Source organism: Rhinatrema bivittatum, chromosome 5 (assembly GCF_901001135.1).
Source record: "Rhinatrema bivittatum chromosome 5, aRhiBiv1.1, whole genome shotgun sequence".
Lineage (NCBI taxonomy): Eukaryota > Metazoa > Chordata > Amphibia > Gymnophiona > Rhinatrematidae > Rhinatrema > Rhinatrema bivittatum.
In genome coordinates this window covers 227,133,102-227,157,227 of record NC_042619.1, presented here as the reverse complement: position 1 = coordinate 227,157,227, position 24,126 = coordinate 227,133,102, and the positions used below count along the sequence as shown (strand labels likewise).

The 24,126-nt window shown below is 45.2% G+C and overlaps 1 protein-coding gene across 1 annotated transcript in view; it reads right to left on the bottom strand.

The window, feature by feature from the left end:
- Nucleotides 1-14,648, bottom strand: part of SMS (spermine synthase) — a 147,992-nt gene extending 133,344 nt beyond the window's left edge. Inside the window, exon 1 of the mRNA XM_029603399.1 lies at nt 14,417-14,648. Within this exon, the coding sequence (XP_029459259.1) occupies nt 14,417-14,468 (52 nt within the window). The 5' untranslated portion in view covers nt 14,469-14,648. The remainder of the gene's footprint in view (nt 1-14,416) is intronic.
- Between the last annotated feature and the right edge of the window lie 9,478 nt (nt 14,649-24,126).

Sequence of the window (24,126 nt, the reverse complement as noted above, 5' to 3'; positions counted from 1 at the left end):
GGGTGTGGGTGGATTTGTCGAATTGCTTGTTGCTTGCGAAGTAAAGCAATTTCCTCCCCCAGTTGTGGATGGGAATTGTAGATCTTGAGTGTGGAAAGATGAGGCAAGATGGGTTTTGTTACAAATTGGAGTTGGTAGCCTTGACGTACTATCTCCAGAACCCATTGATCTGATGTTATTCTTTCCCAGACATTCAGGCAAGCACGAATTCTGCCTGGAGGAGCTTGATGTTGTGGTGGCGGCTGAGTAACTAAAAAGATGACGTTGGTTTTACTGCAGTAGTCGGCTGTTGTGCCTGTTGCCTCTGGTTACGTGGTTTACCTCTTCGTTGATTTGAGGTATTGTTTTGTGGAGCAGGACGTTGGTAGGTAGGGTATGGCTGCGTACGAAAAGATTGATAAGATCTATAGGGTCTTCTGGCATATGATTGTCTACAGGTAGACCCCACATAACGACGTGTAGTCGAATAAATAGGATGCGATGCTAGCGATTGTACTGCTAGAGCTACGTCCTTTAATTTACTTCCTGCTTCCTGGAATTTTTCTCCGAACAGGTTATCTCCTGTGCATGGGAGGTTTGTTAGTTTCTCGTGCAAGTCATCCCGTATGGAACTTGAACGTAACCATGCTAGTCTGCGGGCTGCAACAGCTGCTGCAGATGCTCTGGATGATGTTTCATGTGCCTCATAGATTGACCTCAAGAGGTGTCGAGAACATTCTTCCATGTCATGAAGAGGCTGAGGTATTTGTTCAGCTACTGAGAAAGGTATACCTTTCATAGCTTGCATACACTCATATAAATATTGTACCATGTAGAACTGATGTTGCATAATTCTTGCGGTTAACATCGAGTTATGGAATATTTTCCTACCAAATTCATCCAAATATTTGCTGTCTTTCCCTGGTGGGAAAGTAATGTGCAACTTTGTTTTCCTGAACCTTTGCATTGCCGACTCTACTACGATGGATGCGTGAGGCAATTGTGGTAGAGTGTACAGTGATGCTTTCTTCATACGAAATTTCATGTCTGTTTTCCTGGAAACAGCTATCGTTGTATAAGGCGTTTCTCCCAGGATTTTTGTAAGTTGGAATGCAGGATTTCTTGTGGTGGAAGAGATGTTGGTTCCACCTGAGTATCAAATATCTTTAGAAGTCCAAGGGTTTCCGCTCTAGGGTCTGTTTCTTTTTGGACCTCTAGGTGTAGAATGGTACCCATTTTTTCTATAAATTTTGGGTATGTAAGGTCTTCAAGGAGGGGAATATGGCTCCTGTAGTTGGTCCTGCGTATCTGACAGACATCCCACCGATGATGATGGGGATGTTTGTAATGAAGGAGAATCAAAAGATGTATCCTGTATATGAGTAGGCGAGGTTGGTTGGTTTATCCTGGGAGATGTCGGTGGTTCTGCCGACTGCTCTTCATTAGACTGTGCTTTATGTTTTGTAGCATTGTCCTGAGAAGTATTAGTTATTTTAAATGATTGAAGCATCTCATAAAAGCCTGCTAGAGACTGCGACAATTGAAAAAATGCTTCTCTTGTATGAGGGCATTACCATACGATTGTCTTGTTGATGTGAGATAGTTGTTGTAGGCGAAGTTGCAGGAACTTCCCTATCTCTCTGTGTCATAGTGATTGGAGTATGTTTTAAAACTTCCGAATCTGAAGAAGTAGTAGAGGAAGGAATTTGTACCAGTTCTCTTAATGAGCCGGTAGTAGATGGAACTTTATGAGATGATTTAGAAGTCGAAGGACTCATCTCCCATGTAGCACTCTTCTTTTTTAATCTTTTAGAATGGGAGTGATGTGAGTACTTATGATAGTCCTCAGATGAAGATTCAGTATCTGTGACTTCAGCCTCGGAAGAAGAGCTGTGTGAAGGGTATCGTTTTTGCTTCAACTCTCTCTAACTTTTGAGGCGAGTAATTTTGGTTTCTACGCGCAGATCTTGATCTATGCGCTGGTTTAGATTTATGCGCGTATGTATATTTACGCGCAGATGTAGAGGTATGCGCAGGTATGCGTGTATGCGCGACTGTAGACTCATGCGCGGTTGAATATCTGTGCGCGGTTGTAGTTTTATGCGCATCTCTTTGATCCCGAGCGCACAGGGTTTTTCGGCGCCGTGCGCATAAGTTTTCTTATAGTCGGCGCCATGCGCATAGGTGTTTCCGGCGCCGTGCGCATATCTGGTCGGCGCAGTGGTCTTTTCTGCGCCATGCGCGCCGGAAGCACTAAGTTGTGCGCAGACTCTGTCTTCGGCGCCGGTGCATGCGCATTTGGCGCCATAGGTGCAGAAGTCTTCTGCGCCGAGGTCTCCTTCTCCGATGAGGCATGTTGCGGCTCTTTAGGCACTGAGGATTTCTCAGAATCCATTGGCCTTCGTCTTTTTGGCTTTCCATTACCTCCTAAAATGGAGGATTTAGGATCCGACGAGAAAGTTTTCTTTTTCGTTGGAGCCGAAGAAGTTAACGGGCCCGGCGATGAGTGAGCCTCCGACGGATCCCATGAGGCAAAAGGTTCTTGAAGCCTATAGGCTCTTTGTTTTAATGCTCTAGGTGACATTTTTGAGCAATACTCACAATTTGCTGGATTGTGGTGTGGTCCGAGACATTTATAACATTGATCATGTCCGTCAGTGACCGACATTCTTTTTCCACACGGACAGGGTTTAAACCCCGGTTTTGACATTTTAATCTGGTTTTTTTTTTGTTTGTTTTTTTTTAACTGAGGAGAGATCAGCTCCGCGTGCGATCCCGCTCGCGGAAAAAACAGACTGAGGAGATACTGTTACTTTCCTGCGCGGGAACACACGCGCAGCCGCAGAGAGCAAAGCTCTGTTCTCTGCTTTGACAAGCTCCGCCTCCTGGGCCTGAATGACAGATCCCATGACAGCATGGCTAATTCAGCCCTGCTATCGACGGGAAACTATACATATACTTTGTGTCAGAGGGAGAGTGTGTATGTGGGTGTCTCTCTGACACACTCTCTCTCAGTTTGTGGGTTTACCTGTGAGAAACTGTCTGAGAAAGAGAGCTTGTATGTTTCAGTTTCTGCAATCTATAAATCTGTTTGTGTGACTGAGCTCTGACACTGGCTGGCAGTGTAGTTGTCTCATTACTTTCAGTAGTTCAAGAGGTGGCCAGACCAGGATATTCGTGTATGTGAACCAATTTGAATGAATGGAATGGGGTCTACAACTTTGTTTACTCATTGCTAGTCTAGTGCACGCTTTATTTCTTAGTTATTTAGGAAAAATTTGAAATTTATTTTCAAGATATTTAGGCTTAATTCTGCCAGATTCCAGAGCTGACTTAGCATGTTTTAGGGAGCTGACACACATATTGCAGAACGTGCTTGAGGAGGTCAGATACCCCATGGGCCAGTTTTGAAAAAAAATCCCCCGAGCTGATGTTTTCCTACAATCCACCCCTGTTGCAGATCCTGATATGTTAGGTGCTATATTTCTGTTTCCATTTCTCCAGTTTTGTACTGCATGCAGAGTGGCTTTTTTGGGTTTCCATTCCAATTTCTGTCTCCATATTTGTAACTTATGGTCTTTCTGTACTTGAAGGTCAATTTTGTGTGTGTGACCAAGGTGAGGTACTTAACTAGAATGTAGGCTAGTAAAATACCTCACCTTATTTGTTATGTTTTCTCAATAGGACACGCCTTGGTGGTGAACTGCTGTCTTTTTTATAAGTAGGGCTATTGCACCTGGTAGTAGAGAGAGTTTGTGTTGCTGTTATCGAGATAACGCCAGAATATTTATTTTTTGTACAGTGAGTTGTATGGGGAATGTTCTAGTTCTGCTTTCCCAATGCTGAGGGGTGGGGGTGAGGTTCCTGTGGATGCAAAGGGTACATTTACATTTAGCCTTGAACCATCATGTTTTCAAGTGTATCACGCATGTGAGAACTTTCAGGTGTGTCCCAACAGAAACAAGGATGAGAACCACTGGTTTAATATATTATTATACCAGATCACCAATACCAATAGAAGTCAATTTTGATTCTCTGTTTATCCGGGCTAAGGAATTAATCATCAGAAAAAGGTGTTAACCTTCACAGAGAATTTTTTCATTATTTATTAGTTATTTACAAGGTTACTTCTCAGTTTCACCTCAGTGAGAATATGAGCTTAGTGAATATGATACATTTCACTCTCACTTTCTCAGTCTCACTTCTATAAAGATTGACATCTAGTCACAAGGGTCAATCATTTACAGGTCAATACAGTAAAGTGCGGCCGCGGTTAGAAAAAAGGTAGGGGGGGAAGGGCGGGGGGGGAGTAGGGAACAGGAGAAGGCAGCGCGGCTCGGCACGCGCAAAGTACACATTTGTGCACCCCCTTGCTCGCGCCAAGCCGTGATTTTATAACATGCATGTGCCTGCGCATGCATGTTATAAAATCGGGCGTATATATGTGCACGCCTGATAGCACGCACACATGTACACCTGCACGTACCTCAGAAAAATCTACCCCTTTGTGCACAAACTTTACTCCTGACTTAAGGAGTTTTTGTGAACAAAAAAAGTGTGCGCTCAACTTGGCACTAACAAGTATGCCCACAGCACTGCTTCATGCAAATTCCATGTTAAGCAATCCATTAGCCTTAGCCACTCCCCCCCAAATGAAGCAAAGAGGTGCTCGAAATTGAACTCCTGGTTAGACAGAGTAAAGTTTCTGGGGCTAGTGTCTGTTAGTCCATGAAGAGGTTGTGCTGTGGGAGTCCTGCACTTAATATTTATTTACTTACTGAAAATATGATTTATGTGCAAAGTGTGGTTTATGAACAGAACACACAATTTGTGCACAGAAATCATGGTTTATGAGCATAAATCATTATGTGCACTAAGCATGCCTTTTTGTGCACATTTTCTGGTTAGTGTGGGGTTTTCTTTTTTTTTTTTTTTTTTTTTTTTTTTTTTTAACTCCAATACATTAGCATAGCATTAGCTTACAGCATTGGGAGTTAACTCATTTTTTATTGCATGGGTAAAGGAAATGTGAACTATAATTTAGCTCCTTTTTCTACTCATTTTATTACCTCAAGACTTTCAGACTGTAAGCAGCTCTTTTGTGTGCAGTTGAGCATGGGACACTAGCGCGTCCCTAGCGCCTCTTTAGGGACAGGAGCGGCGGCTGTCAGCAGGTTTGACAGCCAACGCTCAATTTTGCTGGCGTCGGTTCTCCAGCCCACGGACAACCACGGGTTCAGAAACCGGACGCCGGCAAAATTGAGAGTCCGGTTTTCAACCCGCGAGCCTACTTCGAATTTTTTTCTCTTTTTTTTTACCCTTCGGGACCTCCGACTTAATATCGCCATGATATTAAGTCGGAGGGTGCACAGAAAATCAGTTTTTACTGCTTTTCTGTGCACTTTCCTGGTGATGGAGAAATTAGTGTCTATCTTTGGGTAGGCACTAATTTCTTAAAGTAAAATGTACGGCGTGGCTGCACATTTTACTTACTGAATCGCGCAGGAATACCTAATCGGGCCATCAACATGCATTTGCATGTTGCAAGCGCTATTAGGTTCGGGGGGGGGGTTGGACACGCGTTTTCGACCCTTTACTGAATAAGGGGTAATGCTAGCGCGTTGAAAACGCGCGTCCAATCAAGGGTTAACAGTGTGCTCCGTTGCAGCGCACTGTACTGTATCGGCCCGATAGTTTGGTTGTTTTATCACACTGCTCTTTGTTTTATTAGTTTTAGTTCTGCTTTGAATAGTTGTATCATTTTCATTATAATCTCATTGTTTCATAATATGTTATGTTAACTTTCAATCCATTAGGGATATCCCTGAGATTTTAGGTCAGGAATGTTATGCTAATGTATATCAAAACGGACATAAGGTTTGGCAGCCAAGATCAAGTTTATTAACAATTCCACCGAGTAAGCATTCAACTTCTGCTTCCTCTAGTCTGATTTATTTAATTAATGCTAATCAATCAGGAGCAGAATTGATGTTTACTATGATCTACTGGTAGACAATCAACCAGATGTCCTTTGCATAATGGAAACCTGGATTCTGAACACTGATCAAGCTCTTTTGTCACAGTTTTGCTCTTCTAACTATTCCATTTTAATTTGTCCAGGCTCCAGCAAATTAGAGCGGTGGACTATTGGTCATTAAGAAGTGAATTTCTTGGTCTCATGTTAAGTTAGCAAATCGCTCCACCCATCGAGATCTTGTTTGTCTATATTTTATTGGCCCTTAGGCACTATAGCTGCCAATTATTCCCCAGTAATTGAGTCTTTAATGAAGATCGAATTAGAACTAAAAATATCATTGGTCTAAGAGATTTTATAATCTTCACATTGAGAAGGTTCCTTTGAGCCCTTCCTGTAATTGTTTTTTGGCAGTCATACATGCTTTGGTATGGGAATAGTTGGTCCATGGTCTTCGTCAGTGGAAAAACTGATTTCATCCTACTATTGTATGTACTGGGGTTTCTTGGAGCAGCCATTACTTAAGTTGCAACTGAATGAACTAACAGCTCCATCTAACGATGAGGATAATGTTATACAATATCAAAACTATGATCACCTTCACTCCAGCTGGTTACCTCAGACTGCCTCAATTGCATCTATGAATGCTAAAGATGCAATAAGTTGGTGGCACAAATCTTTACAACATGCAGTAGCTGTCCTGGCCGCTTTAAGAGTTGTAATAGTGAGCAGAGGGAATATTCCTTCTTGGTTCTGACAAGAGATTAAGGTTTTTAAAGCAAGTTTACGTCGTTTGAAACATAGATGGCCAACATGTATATACAGATTGTATCCGAATATAACCTTGCTCTTAGCACTTATAAAGACATCATTCCAAAATACAACATGGAAGTCAATGATCTCAAGAGATACCTTTCAATGCAGCTTTGATGTGGGCATACAGTATATTCTAGTGCTGCTCAATAAATCAGCTTCATCTGACACTTCAACTTTCCAACTAACAAAAGGGGTATCCCAAGGTTCATCCCTCTCAGCTACATTGTTTACCTGAGCCCAATTTGTAAGCTTATTTTGGATCTAGGTTTATATTATAGGCTATATGCAGAGGATATCTAGTTCTTTGTTTCCTGTATTGTCTGATAGTACTACTACTTTAGAATTGCCTATTTATCTCAAGGCAATTAAAAGCTGGCAAAACAAAGTATTAGAATTAGCAGACATTCCATTTCCAATTTTCCTTGCAGTTTTTCATTTTGTACTGAAGTTCATAACTTGAGAATTTTATTTGATATAGAGCCTTCATTTAAGACTCAAGTGAAAAACATTACTAATTCATTCTTTAAGCTCCATATGTTGAGAATGATTAAACCATATCTTGATCACAAGGACTCTCAAAGAGCATTACAAGACTTGGTCATTACATGTCTTGACTATTGTAATCTGAGATTACCTAACTCTACTTTAAGAGTCTTGCAAGAGATCCAGAACTTTTACAGGCTACAATTGTTACGATATTTCCCCCATGTTGTCTGTACTCTACTGACTTCCAGTTGAATGAAGAGTAAGATTTAAAGTTCCAACCCAAATCCATAAAGCTTAAAATAGTAAAGCATTGCAGTGGTATTAGTACAATGTTGGAGACTTATAGACCTAGGGGTGTTACTTATATTGAATGCATCGACAACTAAATCTGAAAGGTTAACAGAGTCAAGAGATAGGCTGTTTGCAGCAGCTGGTTGTATATTTTAGAACGAACTGCCTGATTCGCTCCACAAATAGCAACGTTTTACAACATTTAAGAGGGCTATCAAAACATTTATTTTTAGGAAGCCATTTGCTGTAACCTTTTAGTTTTGGATCATTAGAGCCTCTGTCATCTGTAGCTTGTTCCCATATTAATGAGTAAGTTGGTGGGCTGAGATTATGTACTTGTCTTTATTAATATTATTAAAATTTTGATTTATGAATGTTTTTTCTATAAACCAGTCAGAATACAAAAAGATGAGACATATAAATGTTATAAATAAACAAATACGGGAACTACTTGACTATACCTAAATGCAACTCACTTTTGATTTCATGTTTGGGTTTTAGATTTGAATTGCTCTCCCTTTCAAATCCAAATTCCTACGCATTGGGGCCTATGTAAAAGTTTGTTGTGCACATTAAGACTGTTTTGAATGCACTAAAAACAGCATGCTCTGCAATAAGGCCTTAACATGCCTATTAAGACAATCCCCCAAACATGTTCATGTGAACATGTTTAAACCTGCACATACCCAACCCTTAAATGAGGGTGCACATTATGTGGTGTACTAATCTCTATCCACTACTTACCATGGACCCAATAAAGCCTTGCCTCTGACAAGGTGTTAACTATTTACTGGGACTGCCGTAAACTTCCCCAGTGCTAACAAGTTAAAGCCTTCCAGACTCACCTGTAAAAGTCATGCTTACCACCCACACCAACCCACTCAAAAATGTCTCGCCCTCCCTCCAACTCATAGAACAACTGAAGGAGCCCAGCCCTCTGCACAACAACCCCCTGCCTATTGCTCCCTCTCCAGAACACTGACACTCCCCCCCCCCCCCCCCCGAGGCCACCAAAGACCTCTCAACTCATCCCTCTGGAATACCATTCCATAAGTGCCTTCACTGGCAGGGACTGCACAGACCTCCTGCTAGCAAAGCTATCCAACTCAGAATGATGCCATCTAGCAATATTTCCCTATTTCATGGGGCCCCAGGAGGAATTGTCCTCAGGAGAACAGAGCACCGAAGCAAGCATGGGTGGAGCAATGACAAACTATGGGGAGCCAGAGAAGTGAAAGGGTAGGAGGAGAACGGTGAACTGGAAAAGGAGAGTGCAGGAGTATGGGGGGGAGAGAGGAGTGCAATGGAATGGTGACTGAAGAAAGAGAGAACACTGATTGAGGTGGGTCATGGAAGAGGGGAGAGCGAGCTTCCTGGGGGTGGGGGTATGCATTCGTCTGGGAAGAAATGCACCCACTATGTACGCCCAACCAATGCATGCAGCCTTCCAGAATTGCAGTGCGATGCCCATGTGATAGTGCAAAATGACCAGCTAAATAGTTGCATATTAGTAGCAAATCACAGAGATTGGATGGTATTCACCTCAGTGTTCCAAAAGAACTTAAACAGGAACTGCAAACCTATTGGTAGTCTACAGCCAATCTTTAAATCTGCCACTGTACCCAAATTCTGGAGAGTGGTCAATATAAACCATTTTTTTAAAAAGGGTTTCAGGAGTAACCATGGACAGTAGAAATCAGTGAGCTAGATGTCTGTTACATAAAATAATAGAAATGATTATAAACAGATTTAGTGGGCATATGAATAAACACAGTGGAGGAAGCAGCATGGATGTAGAAAAGGAAATTGTGCCTTACTAAAATCTATTCGAGTTCTTTGAAGGTATAAATAAACATGTGGAAAAGGGCAAGCCAGTTGATATATCTGGATTTTCAGAAAAACACTTGCAAAAGTGTTCACGAGGCTCAGGAAATTAAAATGTTATGGGATAGGAGGCAATGTTCTTCTGTAGATAAGTAACTGGTTTAAGGATAGGAAACAAAGCAGGACTAGATAAAGGTAAATAGTAGACTGCCCCGTGACCCATCCTGGGACCAGTGCTGTTTAACTCAGTGTTTGCCAACCCTCTCCTAACTGGTTAGGAGCACCTCGCCAGTCAGGTTTTCAGGATGTCCATAATGTACATGAATAAGATTTGCATATAGTGGAGATCCAGTATATGCAAATCTCTCATATGCAGATTCATTGTGGCAGTTCTGAAAAACCGACTGGATAGCTATGCCTCCAGAAGAGGGTTTGAAAACACTGGTTTAAGTTATTCATTAATGATCTGGAAAGAGAGCGCACTTTTTTTTTTTTTTTGAAGATCCACAAGTCACTTGTTTTTCCACAGAGATAAAAGCTAGTCAACATCTATCCCCTTTTTCTCTGGACTAACAAGGTTCCCTCTACTAGTTTCACAGTTTACTAGACTGCCCCTCTAAAATAAACAAAGTAGTGTACATCAAATAAACAAACACAAAAACACAGTACAACGTAAATCAAAGAATACAAACATTAAATAGTAAAAAGTAACAGAACATAAAACTATGTACTGATAAAATAATGGTTAGGACTAAATACAGTAAGTTACCTAATTTCAAAAGTGAAATAATGCAGACAACTCTAAAATGACAAAATAAGCCCATGGAAACCACAGTAGCTGATCATTAGGGACCTTGATGTGGTTAGTGTACAGGTTTGGATAAGTTCTTGGAAGAGAAGTCCATTAACTGATATTAATCAAGTTGACTTAGGGAATAGCCACTGCTATTACTGGCATCAGTAGCATGGGATCTATTTGGTGTTTGGGTACTTGCCAGGTTCTTATGGCCTGGATTGGCCACTGTTGGAGAAAGGATGCTGGGCGTGATGGACCCTTGATCTGACCCGGTATGGCAATTTCTTATGTTCTTAACTTCCTTTCTTGGAGTCCTGCTAGACCAGTCCTTCCTCTTGGGACTACCCCATCCACAACTACCAGATGGGAGGACACACATTTGCCCTCCCTTGTGATTTTAGATCCAAATATAAGGGAGGGGTGACATCAGGCAGTTGCCTACAACCTTCTGACAGAGCAAGAAAGGGACAACTAGCCTACTCAAACATGAGGCAAAAAAACCCAAAACAAAACAACCCACAACACGTGGATGCACTGAAGAAAGAGATCCCCTCATTCTTGCTTGGTGAAATCACAGCCCCCCCCCCCCCCGCATAATCAATATCCCTCTCTGCAGCAGGTTGTTGTCCTGCATTAAGGGGCCAATGCAATACCATGTGCAGTAGCTAGTGCACGGTTTAATGCACATTAATAACCGCCGATGCAATATGGAGATTAGTGCGTCCAAATCCTGCGTAGCTAATAGCGCTCATCACATGAAAATTCCATGTAGATGAGGCTATTAGCTAATCCCCACGATGCAAACATTTTTCTCTGCAGCCAATGTGCCCAGTGCAATGCAGCAAATTTTATGCCGGCCTGTGGCTGGCATAAAGATATGCCATGCTCAAGGGTGCACTGAAAAAAAGAAAAAAAAGAAAAATCCTGTGATTCCTCTTAATAGTAACATAGTGATATACTAAGGAGGAACCAAATAAAGTAGATTTTGTTTAAAAAAAAAAAAGTTGAAAAAAAAAAAATTCTGGATGCCCAATAGACACATACAAGATACATGGCCCAGGCCATGTATCTTGTGAGTGTCTATGCTGGTAGTAGGAGAAAATGGACGCTCGTAGACTGAGCGTCTGTTATTCCAACCCGCTTGACAGCCACCTCTCCTGGGCGCCCGATGCGGAGGAGGCACTACGGATGCACAAATTTTCCCTGGCTCTTCCTTTTTTGCGCAACTTCTAATTTAAATATTTCATCACCCACCCAGGAGAGATGGCTGGGCATGCGTTAGGAAAAACTCAGTGTTGAGTGCCCGTTTTCTGTGCACAAATATTGCATCGGCTCCTAAGCATGTTGTAAACACTCCCTTGTCGTCCTCCTGTCGGCGGCACTTGTACCACATCACCAGGCACATCTGCAGTGCTAGGACCCACAGGAAAGCTCAGTGCTGGCTGCAAAGGGATGGTGCGTCCTACAAAGCCAGAGACACCTAAAACTCCTGCGACATCTCTCCATCCAGGCTCACCTGAGAAATTCCCCCTCACTGACGCTACAGTAGATGACAACGGAGTCCACACCTGCATGGAAATCTGTTTTCACAAGAGTCTATCGTGCCTCTGGCAGCTACAGACACAGGATCAGAAAGAAGAGATCCACGTATTCGCCCTACTTTTCTATCCCATGCCACCTCATGATTCCAGCCATAGCTCCTCTCTGAGGCCATGCTGGATTTTGTTTAGAATAAAAGGTGTACATCTATTCTTACTCCCACACATCCTCATTCTTAAAAATCTCCCTCCCCAAATTCATGGTAGAGTTACACATACTGCTCCGCTGCTGTAGATGGGCATCATAGGTCACAGGATTTTTTTCTGCCATGTTTCTATAAGTGTGATGCTAGGATGGGATTCTGAGGGTAGCACAGCAAAAAGGCTATTTACCTTAAATCCTAAACAGGAGGCACAGAGTTAATCTGCACAGAACAGCAGTTACAACCCTAAACACCTTACTTGCAGGCCGATACAGTAAAATTTGCGGGAGAGCACCCGCTCTCCTGTGCGCGCGATTCAGTATTTAAATGAGGGCCCACGGTAAAAAGAGGCGCTAGGGACACTAGCGCGTCCCTAGCGCCTCTTTTTTGACAGGAGCGGCGGCTGTCAGCAAGTTTGACAGCCGACGCTCAATTTTGCCGGCATCGGTTCTCAAGCCAGCTGACAGCCATGGATTCAGAAACCAGACACCGGCAAAATTGAGCGTCCGGTTTTCAACTCAAGAGCCGTGGGCTGATTTTTAATTTTTTTTTTATTTAATTATTTTTTACTTTGGGACCTCCGACTTAATATCGCCATGATATTAGGTCGGAGGGTGTACAGAAAACAGTTTTTACTGCTTTTCTGTACACTTTCCTGGTGCCGGCAGAAATTAATGCCTACCTTTGGGTAGGCGCTAATTTCTGAAAGTAAAATGTGCGGCTTGGCTGCACATTTTACTTAGTAAATCATAGAAACATAGAAACATAGAAATGACGGCAGAAGACGACCAAACGGCCCAGCCAGTCTGCCCAGCAAGCTTCACGCGTGGGAATAACATGCATTTGCATGTTGCGGGCGCTATTAGTTTCGGGGGGGGGGGATTGGACGCGCGTTTCCAACGCGCTATTACCCCTTACTGAATAAGGGGTAAAGCTAGTGCGTCGAAAACGCGGGTTAACAGTGCGCACTGTACTGTATCGACCTGTTGGCAGACTGGATGGCCCATTTTTGTCTACCATCTGCTATCATTTACTATGGTGTTATATCCATAAGAGATCAGAAGCAGTCTAAAGAAGCTCCCATATTTTATTTTTATTATACAGATTGATGTATACATAAATACACAGACACCCATGCCTCCCCTCCCCCCAAAAAAGGAAAAAAAAAAAAAAGATAAAACTATTAACTAAATCTAAATATTTTCACCCAGAACTGCTTATTTAAATCGGCAGCCAAATCTATAATCCAGGCCACTATGATAACTAGCTCTACCTCCTTAGATTTCTGAACAAGATGCCATGACTTTTGACTTGCAAGGATGGCAACAGCCATCCCCATCCAATAAGAATTTTGTGCATGCCATATACAAACTACCCAATAAATATATTGCCAGTTTCCACCCTACGAGCTACTAAGTCTCACAAAATGAGACTTATGTGGGAATTTCATGAGTCACATCCAGGATAATTATGTAATGAGCAGAAATGAAGAAACTAGGGCCAGATGTGCTAAGCATTTTTTAATGGGAAAATCCCTCTAGTACATCTGGCACTATATTGCTTCCACATTACCGTGAGTTTTTTTTGCTAGTGACACGTGACAGGAGATTGGGTGGAGCTGAAAGAAGTGCATGAACTTTGAGGCTCCCAAATTCGTGGGAAAGCAGCATTGCCTTAAGAGAGAACCGTATTGAATGTAAATATTGAGCTAACGCGAATAAAAGTCTTTATTTTTAATAAGAGTATTTCGTAATGAAGCGCAGACCAAGTCCTAAATGGCAGCAATCTGTGAAAGATACCAGAATCTTTCTTTTCAGTATTTGGCTTTATTCGCCAAGGTTTTCGATCATGTTATCACAGACGAGAGACAAGATAACAGACTGTACTCAAAGTGCCCAGTCTAAAATCACACCCGAGCACTTCCTCAGCATTTTAGTGGATGCGCATCCAGGAAAGCCGGATAACGAATACGCTTTAAAGCCCCCCCCCAAACGGAAAACTAAAACGGCAAAAGTAGTGGTGGTGTTTTCTGCAACCGCTGGGGCACGAGCGGAAGAATCCAGACCCGGCAGAGAGCATCCCTGCCGCCGGGAGCGCCTCGCCCGTCTCCGAATCTCCGAAAATTCGGGAGCTGAAGAGCCGGGGGAAGGGGAGGGTGCGCATGAGGCAGAGGATGAAAGAGAAGGTGAACGCGCATCAACCCATGCAATTAATAATGCTCTCCCTTACCCCTGAAGACCCACGTGCGGCGGCGGCGCCGGCGCTCTCTCCCTCGCTGAGCGATTATTCTCGGGGAGGGAACGCTCCTCAGGGTGTACGCAAACCGCTGGCAGCTCCCGCCTCTTCCCCTCCCCCCGCCCCTGGGCCTGCACGAGCCGCTTCCAGCAAAGCGCTGTCGCCGTCTTTTCTGCAAGGAGGGACAGAACACAGCAAGGCCCAGCTTCCCCACGTTTGCAATCCCTTGCCCGGGTGGGAGGAGGGTAATAAATAGGTAAGTGTATTTTTGTACCTGTGCCCCGGAGCGTGAAGTCGAGGATGTGGTGTCGCATTGCTGCTGCCATAGTGAAGGAGAGCCCTGTGCCATGCCTGGAGGAGGCAGCTGCTCCGCTGCCCTGCGAGCGTCCGGCAGAGGCGCGCTGGGGATGGGAACCGGCCAGGCACCGCTACAACCACAGCAGCCGCTCGCGCTCTGATGGGGGGGGGCGGGGAGGAGTGCACAACCCTGCGCACGCGCACCCCAAGGCGGGCTACCAAACTCTGCCGCGCGCCGGTAGATGCCAGCGTCCTAGGAGACTTGGCACTTTTTTTTTTTTGGAGGGGGAGTGGTTTGGCCCTTACCAGTTTTCAAACGCGCTACTGAAAGGGACTGTTTAAACCAGAACCCAGAACTTCGTTGTATGATACATGCACAAAGGATGCAAGACAAAAACAAAAGACCAAATCAAAAGATGGGGTAGAATCACATTGAGAACTGAAGAAGGTCTAGTCTGTATATTATACATGCATGCACCAGCAACGGAAGGATCTCTAACTCCAAAGGGATTTGTGAACATCTCGCTTAGAGCCGGGGATGCTGGCTTCGTTCTCCCGTTGAGATTTTCTAAGTGCATTCTTAATGCATTAAGTGAAAGTGAGCCCCTTCCTGGAGCTCATATTTATATATATATTTATATACAGGCAACGTGTGCACCTGGAAGACTTTTAAATCAGGCTGCTGGGACCCAAAATACTAGGCTGATGCTGAATTTTAACGTACAGAGTAAGATTTTTTTTTAAACTGCCGCTGCAGTAAACTAATGCTATGCTAATACTCTAGGGGGCCGATGAAATAAATAGGTTGATGCAATACCGTGCGTTCAGTGTAGCACACAGGTTAACCCATGCAAATGCGCGTCCATAACCCCTGATGCAATAAGGGAATCAGCGTGTCCAAAACACTTGTGTTGCGGTGGAGGTGGATTCTTGGGCTGAGCTGAGGTTAACGCAACCCGCAGGCAAGGACCTACAGGTCCCCACTGTCAGCAGTTGGAGTGAGCTGAAGGTAGAGGCCACTGGAGCTTCACCTATACCAGCCCACCAGGTTGAGCCTTTGGGTGCCGGGGGCCAGCAGGACTTAGGCGGGCCTCGAGATAAAACAACAAGGGTGGATAGTTCAGCTCAGAGTCAGCAGGTGGCGTAGTATTATCCTGGACTGGTCCCAGTACAGAAACCCAAGCACCAAGGAACAAGGCTTGACTGAAGGTGCTTGAGCAGAGAAAGGCCGGAGCCTTTGGAGTCCGAGTCCAGAAGATAGGGACAGAGGCATCACTGTCAAACTCGAATGAGAACTGGTGGCAAATTTATTTATTTATTTTGAACTTTTTTATACCGACATTCATGTTGAAATAACATATCAAATCGGTGAAGCAAGCAATGTAGAACTCTGGACACAAAGCATTCTATAGCGTAGTCATTCGTAGCAATGGTCAGGGCACTGAGAAGGCAAGCGTAGTCAGAAGTAGCAATGGCCAAGGCACGGAGAAGGCAGGTGTGGTCAGGCATAGCACTGGTCAAGGCACGAAGAAGGCAGGCGTGGTCAGACATAGCAGAAGTCAGGTTTGGAGTAGGCAGGCAATGGTCGGACATAGCAGAAGTCGGCACCGGGAGATCAGTCGAAGTACAGACGAGACAAAAGAAGACACGGGAACTGGAAGATACTCAGGAACGAGGAAGCACGGACGCAGGAAGTACTCAGCACCAACAGGGAACCAAGGAGATCTGTTGCAAAGGCAAAGCTTCGGTGCAGGGCTTGAGGTTATATACGCTGAAGGATCTGACATCAGGATCCCGCAGCGGGCCCTTTAAAGGTTTTACTGATGTGCGCGCTGCTGGCGGCGTCTCTCCGCGAACCTCGCAGAGAGGCCTGACGGATGGAGGCCTCCTGGCTGGAAGTCCCGGGAAGTGGAGCAGGGCCGGTGGCGTTGGCAGGAGCCAGAGGTCAGAGCCGGCGGCCCACTGCCGCAAGCGATGGGAAGCTGGAGCCTGGAGGTTGCTTGGAAAGATGAGAGGGCCGCAAAGCGGGGCTGCCACGGGCAGCGAGCGTAACAGTATCCCCGCCCCCCCTCCTGGAAGTCAGGGTTTCCCAGATGGGCACGATGGAAGTTTAAGAGGAGGGTCTTATCCAAGATATTCCGTGCAGGCTCCCAAGAATTTTCTTCGGGTCTGTAACCCTCCCAAGAGAGGAGGTACTCCCATCAGCAGCCTCTACAGCAGACATCTAGAACATCAGGGACTTTATAAGTTGTATCAATTTCTGCCACCAATGGAGGTGGCTCGGGAACCCTCCAGGAAGGCCAGGACAGCACTACTGGCTTGAGCAACGATACATGGAAAGTGTTATGTATCCCCAAAGAAGGAGGCAGCCGGAGCTGGTATGTCACGGGTCCAATGTGTCGGGTAATCAAGAATGGTCCAATAAACCTCGGAACGAATTTTTGTGAAGAAATTCGGAGTCTAATATACTTGGTACTTAACCAGACTTTCTGGCCAACAAGGAATTCAGGAGCTGCGCGGCATCAACTGTCAGCAGTCTTCTTGGCCCGGGAAGCGGTCTGACATAGGCGGAGATTAGTCTGTTCCCATACTGTTTTAGGGTATCCGCAGTAGCCTGTGCTGCGGGGGCGGCACGGAGAGAGGTATGGGTAACGGTGGTAGAGGTTGTTTTCCATAGACTATTGAGAATGGAGATATTCCAGTAGCTATGGCGATGTGAGAGTTGTGGGAGAACTCTGCCCAGGATAAGAGGTCTGGCCAGTTGTCTTGGTCATTAATATATGCACGCAAGAATGCCTTCAAGGAGCGGTTCATCCGTTCAGCTTGCCAGTTGGCTTGGGGGTGATAGGGGTCGTAAGGCTGATGTTAATACTGAATTTTCGGCAAAGAGAACACCAATACCTGGCGATGAATTGAGGACCTCGATCAGAGACAATATCTACTGGTAAACCATGCAGTCTAAAAATGTGATGAAAAAACAATCGTGCTAACTCGGGTGCAGATGTTAGTCCCGGAAGGGGCACAAAATGAGCCATTTTCGAAAAACGGTCTATGGTAACCCATATCACGGTATTACCCTTAGAAGGAGGCAGATCCACAATGAAGTCCATTGATAAATGGGTCCACGGTTCTTCAGGTGCTGGAAGCGGCTGTAAGAGTTCCCATGATCACCTGACCGGGGGTTTTTGGTGTGTGCAAACATTACAGGATTCGACATATGCCTTCACATCGGAGACCAAAGTAGGCCACCAGAAGAACCGCTGGAGCAGTGCCCCAATTCGCGCTTGTCCTGGGTGACCGGCAACTCTGGAATCATGTGCCCAACAGAGAACCCTTTCTCGGAGTTATCTGGGCACCATGGTTTTTCCTGTGGGAACTGGATGGGTAGCAGACAAGGAGATACAGGCTGGGTTAATGATGTGAGCTGGCTCTTTGAGGATATCTTTGGGTTCAAATGACCAGGATAACACATCCGCTTAGAGGTTCTTATCAGCAGGGCGGTAGCGAAGCTCGAAATCAAACCTGGAAAAGAATAAGGCCTGGCGGGCGTTTAGGCGCCGAGCTTGACTTAGATGTTCTAAATTTTTATGGTCCGTGAACACCGTGAATTTGTGCTGTTCGCCCTCAAGCCAAGGGTGCCACTCTTCTAAGGCCAACTTTATGGTGAGTAGTTCGCGGTCCCCAATGCCATTTTGTTCTGCCGATGAAAATTTTTGAGAATAAAATGAACATGGAACTACGGTACTAGAAGCAGTTCGCTGGCTTAGGATGGCCCCAGCCCCTATGGCGGAGGCGTCCATCTCAACTTGGAATGGGCGAGTCAGATCAGGGTGGCGTAAACAGGATCCCTTTTGAAAGGCCTTTTTCAACTGCTGGAAGGCGGCTAAGGCTTCGGGTGGCCAATTCCATGTGTTCTGGCCCTTCCTGGTCAGGGCCGTCAGGGGGGCAGCCAATGTGGAATAATGAGGGATGAAGTGCCGGTAATAGTTAAGAAACCCTAAGAAGCACTGGAGCGCTTTGAGTCCCACAGGCTGTGGTCAACCCCAGATTGCCTTTAATTTATCCGGGTCCATAGAGAAACCGTGTGGAGAAATTATATAGGCAAGGAATGGCAAACTGGACTTCTCAAATAATTTTCTCAAAGACATTGTAGTACCATATATACATCAATCCGGTGGGTATCAAGATCTTTTGAAAAAATGAGGATATCATCCAAATAAACCACGACTTTGGTGTGCAATAGATCTCTAAAAAATTCATTCATCATTCGCTGGAATACAGCAGGTGCATTGGAAAGGCCGAAAGGCATCACTAAGTATTCATAGTGACCGTCTCTAGTATTAAAGGCGGTCTTCCAGATGTCATCGGGATGGATTCTCACTAAATTAAACGCCCCACGTAAATCCAGCTTTGTAAAGATGGTAGCACCCTGAAGACAGTTGAAAAGTTCTGAAATCAATAGTAAGGAGTATTTATCCTTACAGGTGATAGCACTTAGACTTAGACCCATCTTTCTTGGTTACAAAAAAGAACCGCGCTCCGGGGGGTGATGTCAAGGGGCGGATAAACCCTTTTCCAGATTCTCTCGAATATATTCGGTCATGGCTTTTGTCTCAGGTAGCAACAATGTGTAGGTGCGTTCACGAGGGGGCGTGATTCCAGGAAGAAGATCAATTGGACAATCGAACTGGCGAAGAGGTGAGAGAAGGTCAGCCTTCTGTTTGGAAAATACATCCTCATAGGCAACGTATGGAGTAGGTATGCCAGAAGAGGTGGTAACCAAAGGAATTGTTGCTGACGGAGTCACTTTCTGAAGACAGGACTGGTGACAGGCCGGACCCTACTCAACCAACTGTAGTGAAGTTCATTTGAACTGGGAAGAATGTTTCTGTAGCCAAGGAAATCCAAGTACTATGAATAGATTTATCCAATACTAGTAGATCTAGTTCTTCAAGATGTAAGGCCCCTGTGCGTAACTGGACAGGTTCCGTGGTCAGGGAGATGCGGCCGGGAAGCGGCTCTCCATATATAGAGGCAATACACAAGGTGGGAGCTAATGTGCGGGTTTTTATAGCCAAAAGTTGCACACGATCTTTGAGAATAAAATTACCTCTTGTTCCGGAGTCTACCAGAGCGAGGACCGGGAGTCCCAAATTAGTGTAACTGGAACTGAGAGTTGAGGGGCTGGAGAAGTTGCACCCAAGTTCAGGAACCCTACTGAACTTGGGCCCTGGAGTTTCCCGGAAGGATGGGGCAATTATGTAGATGGTGGCCTGGTGCTCCGCAATACAGACACAAGCCGGTTTGCCTTCGCCAGAGATGCTCTTCCATTGTCAGTCGTCCACAACCCAACTGCTTGGGTTCCTCCACCCTGACCACTCTAGTGTCACTGGATGTGGAGTTCATGACGGGTGGTGAGCGGGAACGAACCCGCGAGGGTCTCTTAGGCATCCGATTCTCCCAGTGACGATCTTGAAGACAGTGATCTATTCGGCTCATCAAGTCTATAAGGTCCTCCAAGGAGGAAGGGAGCTCCCGAGCAGCCAACTCATCTTTTAATTGTGAGGAGAGACCATCAAGGTAAATGGCTCAAAGGCAATCCTCTTGCCAAGCGAGCTTAGTAGCCAAAGTCTGAAACTCTATTGTATAATCAAAAAGACTTCGTTGTCCTTGACGAAGATGGAGTAGACTGGTGCTTGCTACACCATGCCGCCCTGGATCTTCAAAGGTCCGTTTGAAGACAGCCACAAATTGAACCAGCTCCCTCAACAGGGAGTCTGAGCATTCCCACAAGGGTGAAGCCCAGGCCAGGGCTTTCCCTTCAAGGCAAGATAAGATAAACATGGCTTTTGTTAAATCATTCTGGAAGAAGGAGGGTTGCAGAGCGAATTACATATAGCACTGGTTTATAAACCCTCTGCAGAGCTTGGAGTCACCGTTGAAGCGTGGAGGCGCTGGAAGAGCAAACAAGGCTCGGGGCAATGATGAAGGTGGCTGTGGAGGAGGAGGAGCCAGATCGCTAAGGAAGGCATTGACCCGGGCATGAAGACGGTCCATGGATGAGGCCAGTGCTTTAAGGAATTGCTGCTGTTCATGCACCTTGGAAGCCAGGCCTGGGATGGCCTGGAGGGTATACGGCTCCACTGAATCCATGGCCTTTGTAATCTGTTGCGCTGGAGGTGGATTCTTGGGCTGAGGTGGGGTTAACACAACCTGCAGGCAAGGGCCTATGGGTCCCCACCGTCAGCAGGTGGAGTAAGCTGAAGCTAGAGGCCACTGGAGCTTCACCTATACCAGCCCACGTTCCCCTCGGGTTGAGCCTTTGGGTGCGGGGCCGGCAGGACTTAGGCGGGCCTCGAGATAGAATAACAAGAGTGGATAGCTCGGCTCAGAGACAGCAGCCAGCAGATGGCGTAGTATTATTCTGGACTGGTCCCAGTACAGGAACCCAAGCACCAAAGAATGAGGCTTGACTGAAGGTGCTTGAGCAGAGAAAGGCAGAGCCTTTGGAGTCCAAGTCCAGAGGATAGGGACAGAGGCGTCACGGTCAAACTTGAATGAGAGCTGGCGGCAAATGGACGATGTAGTAAGCAACATAGAACTCTGGACACAAAGCAGTCTATAGCTTAGTCATCCATAGCAATGGTCAGAGCACTGAGAAAGCAAGTGTAGTCAGGCGTAGCAGTGGTCAGGGCACGGAGAAGGCAGGCGTGGTCAGGGGTAGCAGTGGTCAAGGTATGGAGAAGGCAGGCATGGTCAAAAGTAGCAATGGTCAGGCTTGGAGAAGGTAGGCGAGGTCAGACGTAGCAGAGGTCAGGCTTGGAGAAGGCAGGCAATGGTCGGACACAGCAGAAGTTAGGCTTGGAGAAGGCAGGCAATGGTCGGACGTAGCAGATGTCAGCATCGGGAGATCAGTCGAAGTACAGACAAGATGAACAAAGACTCGGGAACTGGAAGACACTCAGGAACGAGGAAGCATGGAGGCAACGAGTACTCAGAACCAACAGGGAACCGAGGAGACCTGTTGCAAAGGCAAAGCTTCAGTGCAGGGCTTGAGGTTTTATACCCTGAAGGATCTGACGTCAGCATCCGGATCTGCCCAAGGTCGGAGCCGGCAGCCTACTGCCGCAAGCGATGGGGAGTTGGAGCCTGGAGGTTACTTGGAAAGGTGAGAGGGCCGCACCATGGGGCTGCTGCGAGCGACGAGCGTAACAACGTGTCCAAATCAGCACATAGCTAATAGCGCTCATCACATGTAAATGCCATGATGAGGCTATTAGCTATTACCCCTTATGTAAGAGATAACAGTGTCCCCTGCACACACATTTTAACCCTTAAAACTTAATGCCAGCCCCAGACCTGGTGTTAAGTCTTAAGAAGCCCCAAAAGTTTATTCACTGTTCTCTTCCTAATAATTCCTAACATTCTGGTTTGCGTTTTTTGACTATCACAGCACCCTGAGCCAACGATTTCAATGTATTATCCACTATGACACCTATATCTTTTTCTTGGGTGGTAACTCCTAGTATGGAACCTAACTATGTAACTACAACATGAGTTATTTTTCCCTATATGCATCACCTTGCACTTGTCTGCATTAAATTACATCTGCCACTTGGATGCCCAATCCTCCAGTCTTGCAAGGTCCTCCTATAATGTATCACAATCTGCTTGTGATTTAACTACACTGAATAATTTTGTGTCATCTGCAAATTTGATCACTTTACTTGTCATATCCCTTTGAAGATCATTTATAAATGTATTGAAAAACATCGGTCCAAGTACAGATCCCTGAGGCACTTCACTGTTTACCCTTTTCCGCTGAGAAAATTGATCATTTAATCCTGCTCTGTTTCCTGTCTTTTAACCAGTTTGCAATTCACGAAAGGACATCGCCCCCTAACCCATAACTTTTTAGTTTTCTTAGCCTTTCATGAGGGTTTTTGTAAAACGCCTTCTGAAAATCCAAATACACTACATCTACCGGTTCACCTTTATCCACATGTTTATTAACCCCTTTAAAAAAGTGTAGCAGATTTGTGAGGCAAGACTTCCCTTGGGTAAATCCATGCTGACTGTGTTCCATTAAACCATGTCTTTCTATATGTTCTGTGATTTTGTTCTTTAGAATAGTTCCCACTATTTTTCCCAGTACTGAAGTCAGGATCACTGGTTTATAGTTTCCTAGATCATCCCTGGAGCCCTTTTTAAATATCGGGGTTACATTGGCCACCCTCCAGTCTTCAGGTACAATGGATGATTTTAATGATAGGTGACAAATCTTTACCAATAGATCTGAAAATTCATATTTTAGTTCTTTCAGAACCCTGGAGTGTATATCATCCAGTCCAGGTGATTTGCTACTCTTTTGTTTGTCAATGGGTTGTGTTTGTGGGGGTGCATTTTAAGGGAATGCGTATGTGTGTGTTTGTATGTGTAGGAAGGGTGGGTATGTGTGTCCGTGCATGTGGCGAATATATGGCTGTGTGGGGCATGCGCATTTTGTGCAATTCTAGAATAGCACCGCGTTAAAGTGGCTGTCAGCTGCTAGAGGGATCATTAAGGAGGAATTCCCAGCCACCCCTCCCTCCCCCCACTGGTGTCACAAGCTGGAAAGACTAGGGATAGGTCCTTATTTTCACTGGAAACCAAGGGCAGTGGTTCGGCTCTCGCCCTGTGACTAAGATAAAGCAAAACTCATTGAGGGGATAAAGAAACCACGCTGCTCTTTATCTTGCTTTCCCATGCAGTGAAAATATAATATGGCTATCAGGAAATTCCAAGGTGTAGTTAAATCCAGCATTAAATACTGCGTTAGTGTGCATTATTTTTCCACAATGCACAGTATGATTCCTTCATTTGCATAATTTTACAGCATTTGCATACTCTTATCGTATTTACATACAAACGTGCAACGAGATAAAGATAGCGCGTTACACTTTTATTGCACGATAAGGCCTTAATGCAATTTGATGAATGATCCTATAAGTTTGGACCTGAAGCAAAAGAGTGTAAAGCAATGTGTCCAAGGTCATAAGGACTGTTAGTAGGTTCTGAATGCTCGTCTCCCTAGGTTGAAGCTTGCTGCTTTAACCACTCAGCTACTCCTTCCAGGGTCTAAGAGCTGTAGAAAAGCTGACGTCTTGAGAGGCAGAAAGACTGCTACCCTACAGGCCGATCCAGTAAAGCGCGGCCGCGGTTACCCTGCTTCTAACCCGCTTCTAACTCACAATTTGGCCGTGTAAGTCCAACCAGCGCTTCACTATCCCTTTTAACTCATCCTTACCGCTTCTTTAAATCAACCGGTAACCCTTTCCGCCCGCAGCATATACACGAGATGTATACGCTCTGATTAGCTATTCCCTCCCATATAGTAATGTGCGCCCCGATTATCTCCTTTTTAACCTGTGGTTTTGCCACGCATTTAACCTGCTAACTTACCGCCTACCCTTACCCCTGCGTTAGTGTGGAGCGACAGGTCAGAGAGACGAAATTTCATGGGCAAACGACCCCCTCACCCCCCCCCCGGGACCCTTACCCTGGCGTTAGTGTGGTGTGACAGCAATAGGCAGGCTCCGGTCAAAATCCCCCCCTCCCGAAGCAAGGTGCAGGGTGAAAATCGGTTCGACATGTCATGTAAATAAAGTGTAATAAAAGTAAACTTACTGCAGGGGAATTTTCTTTGAA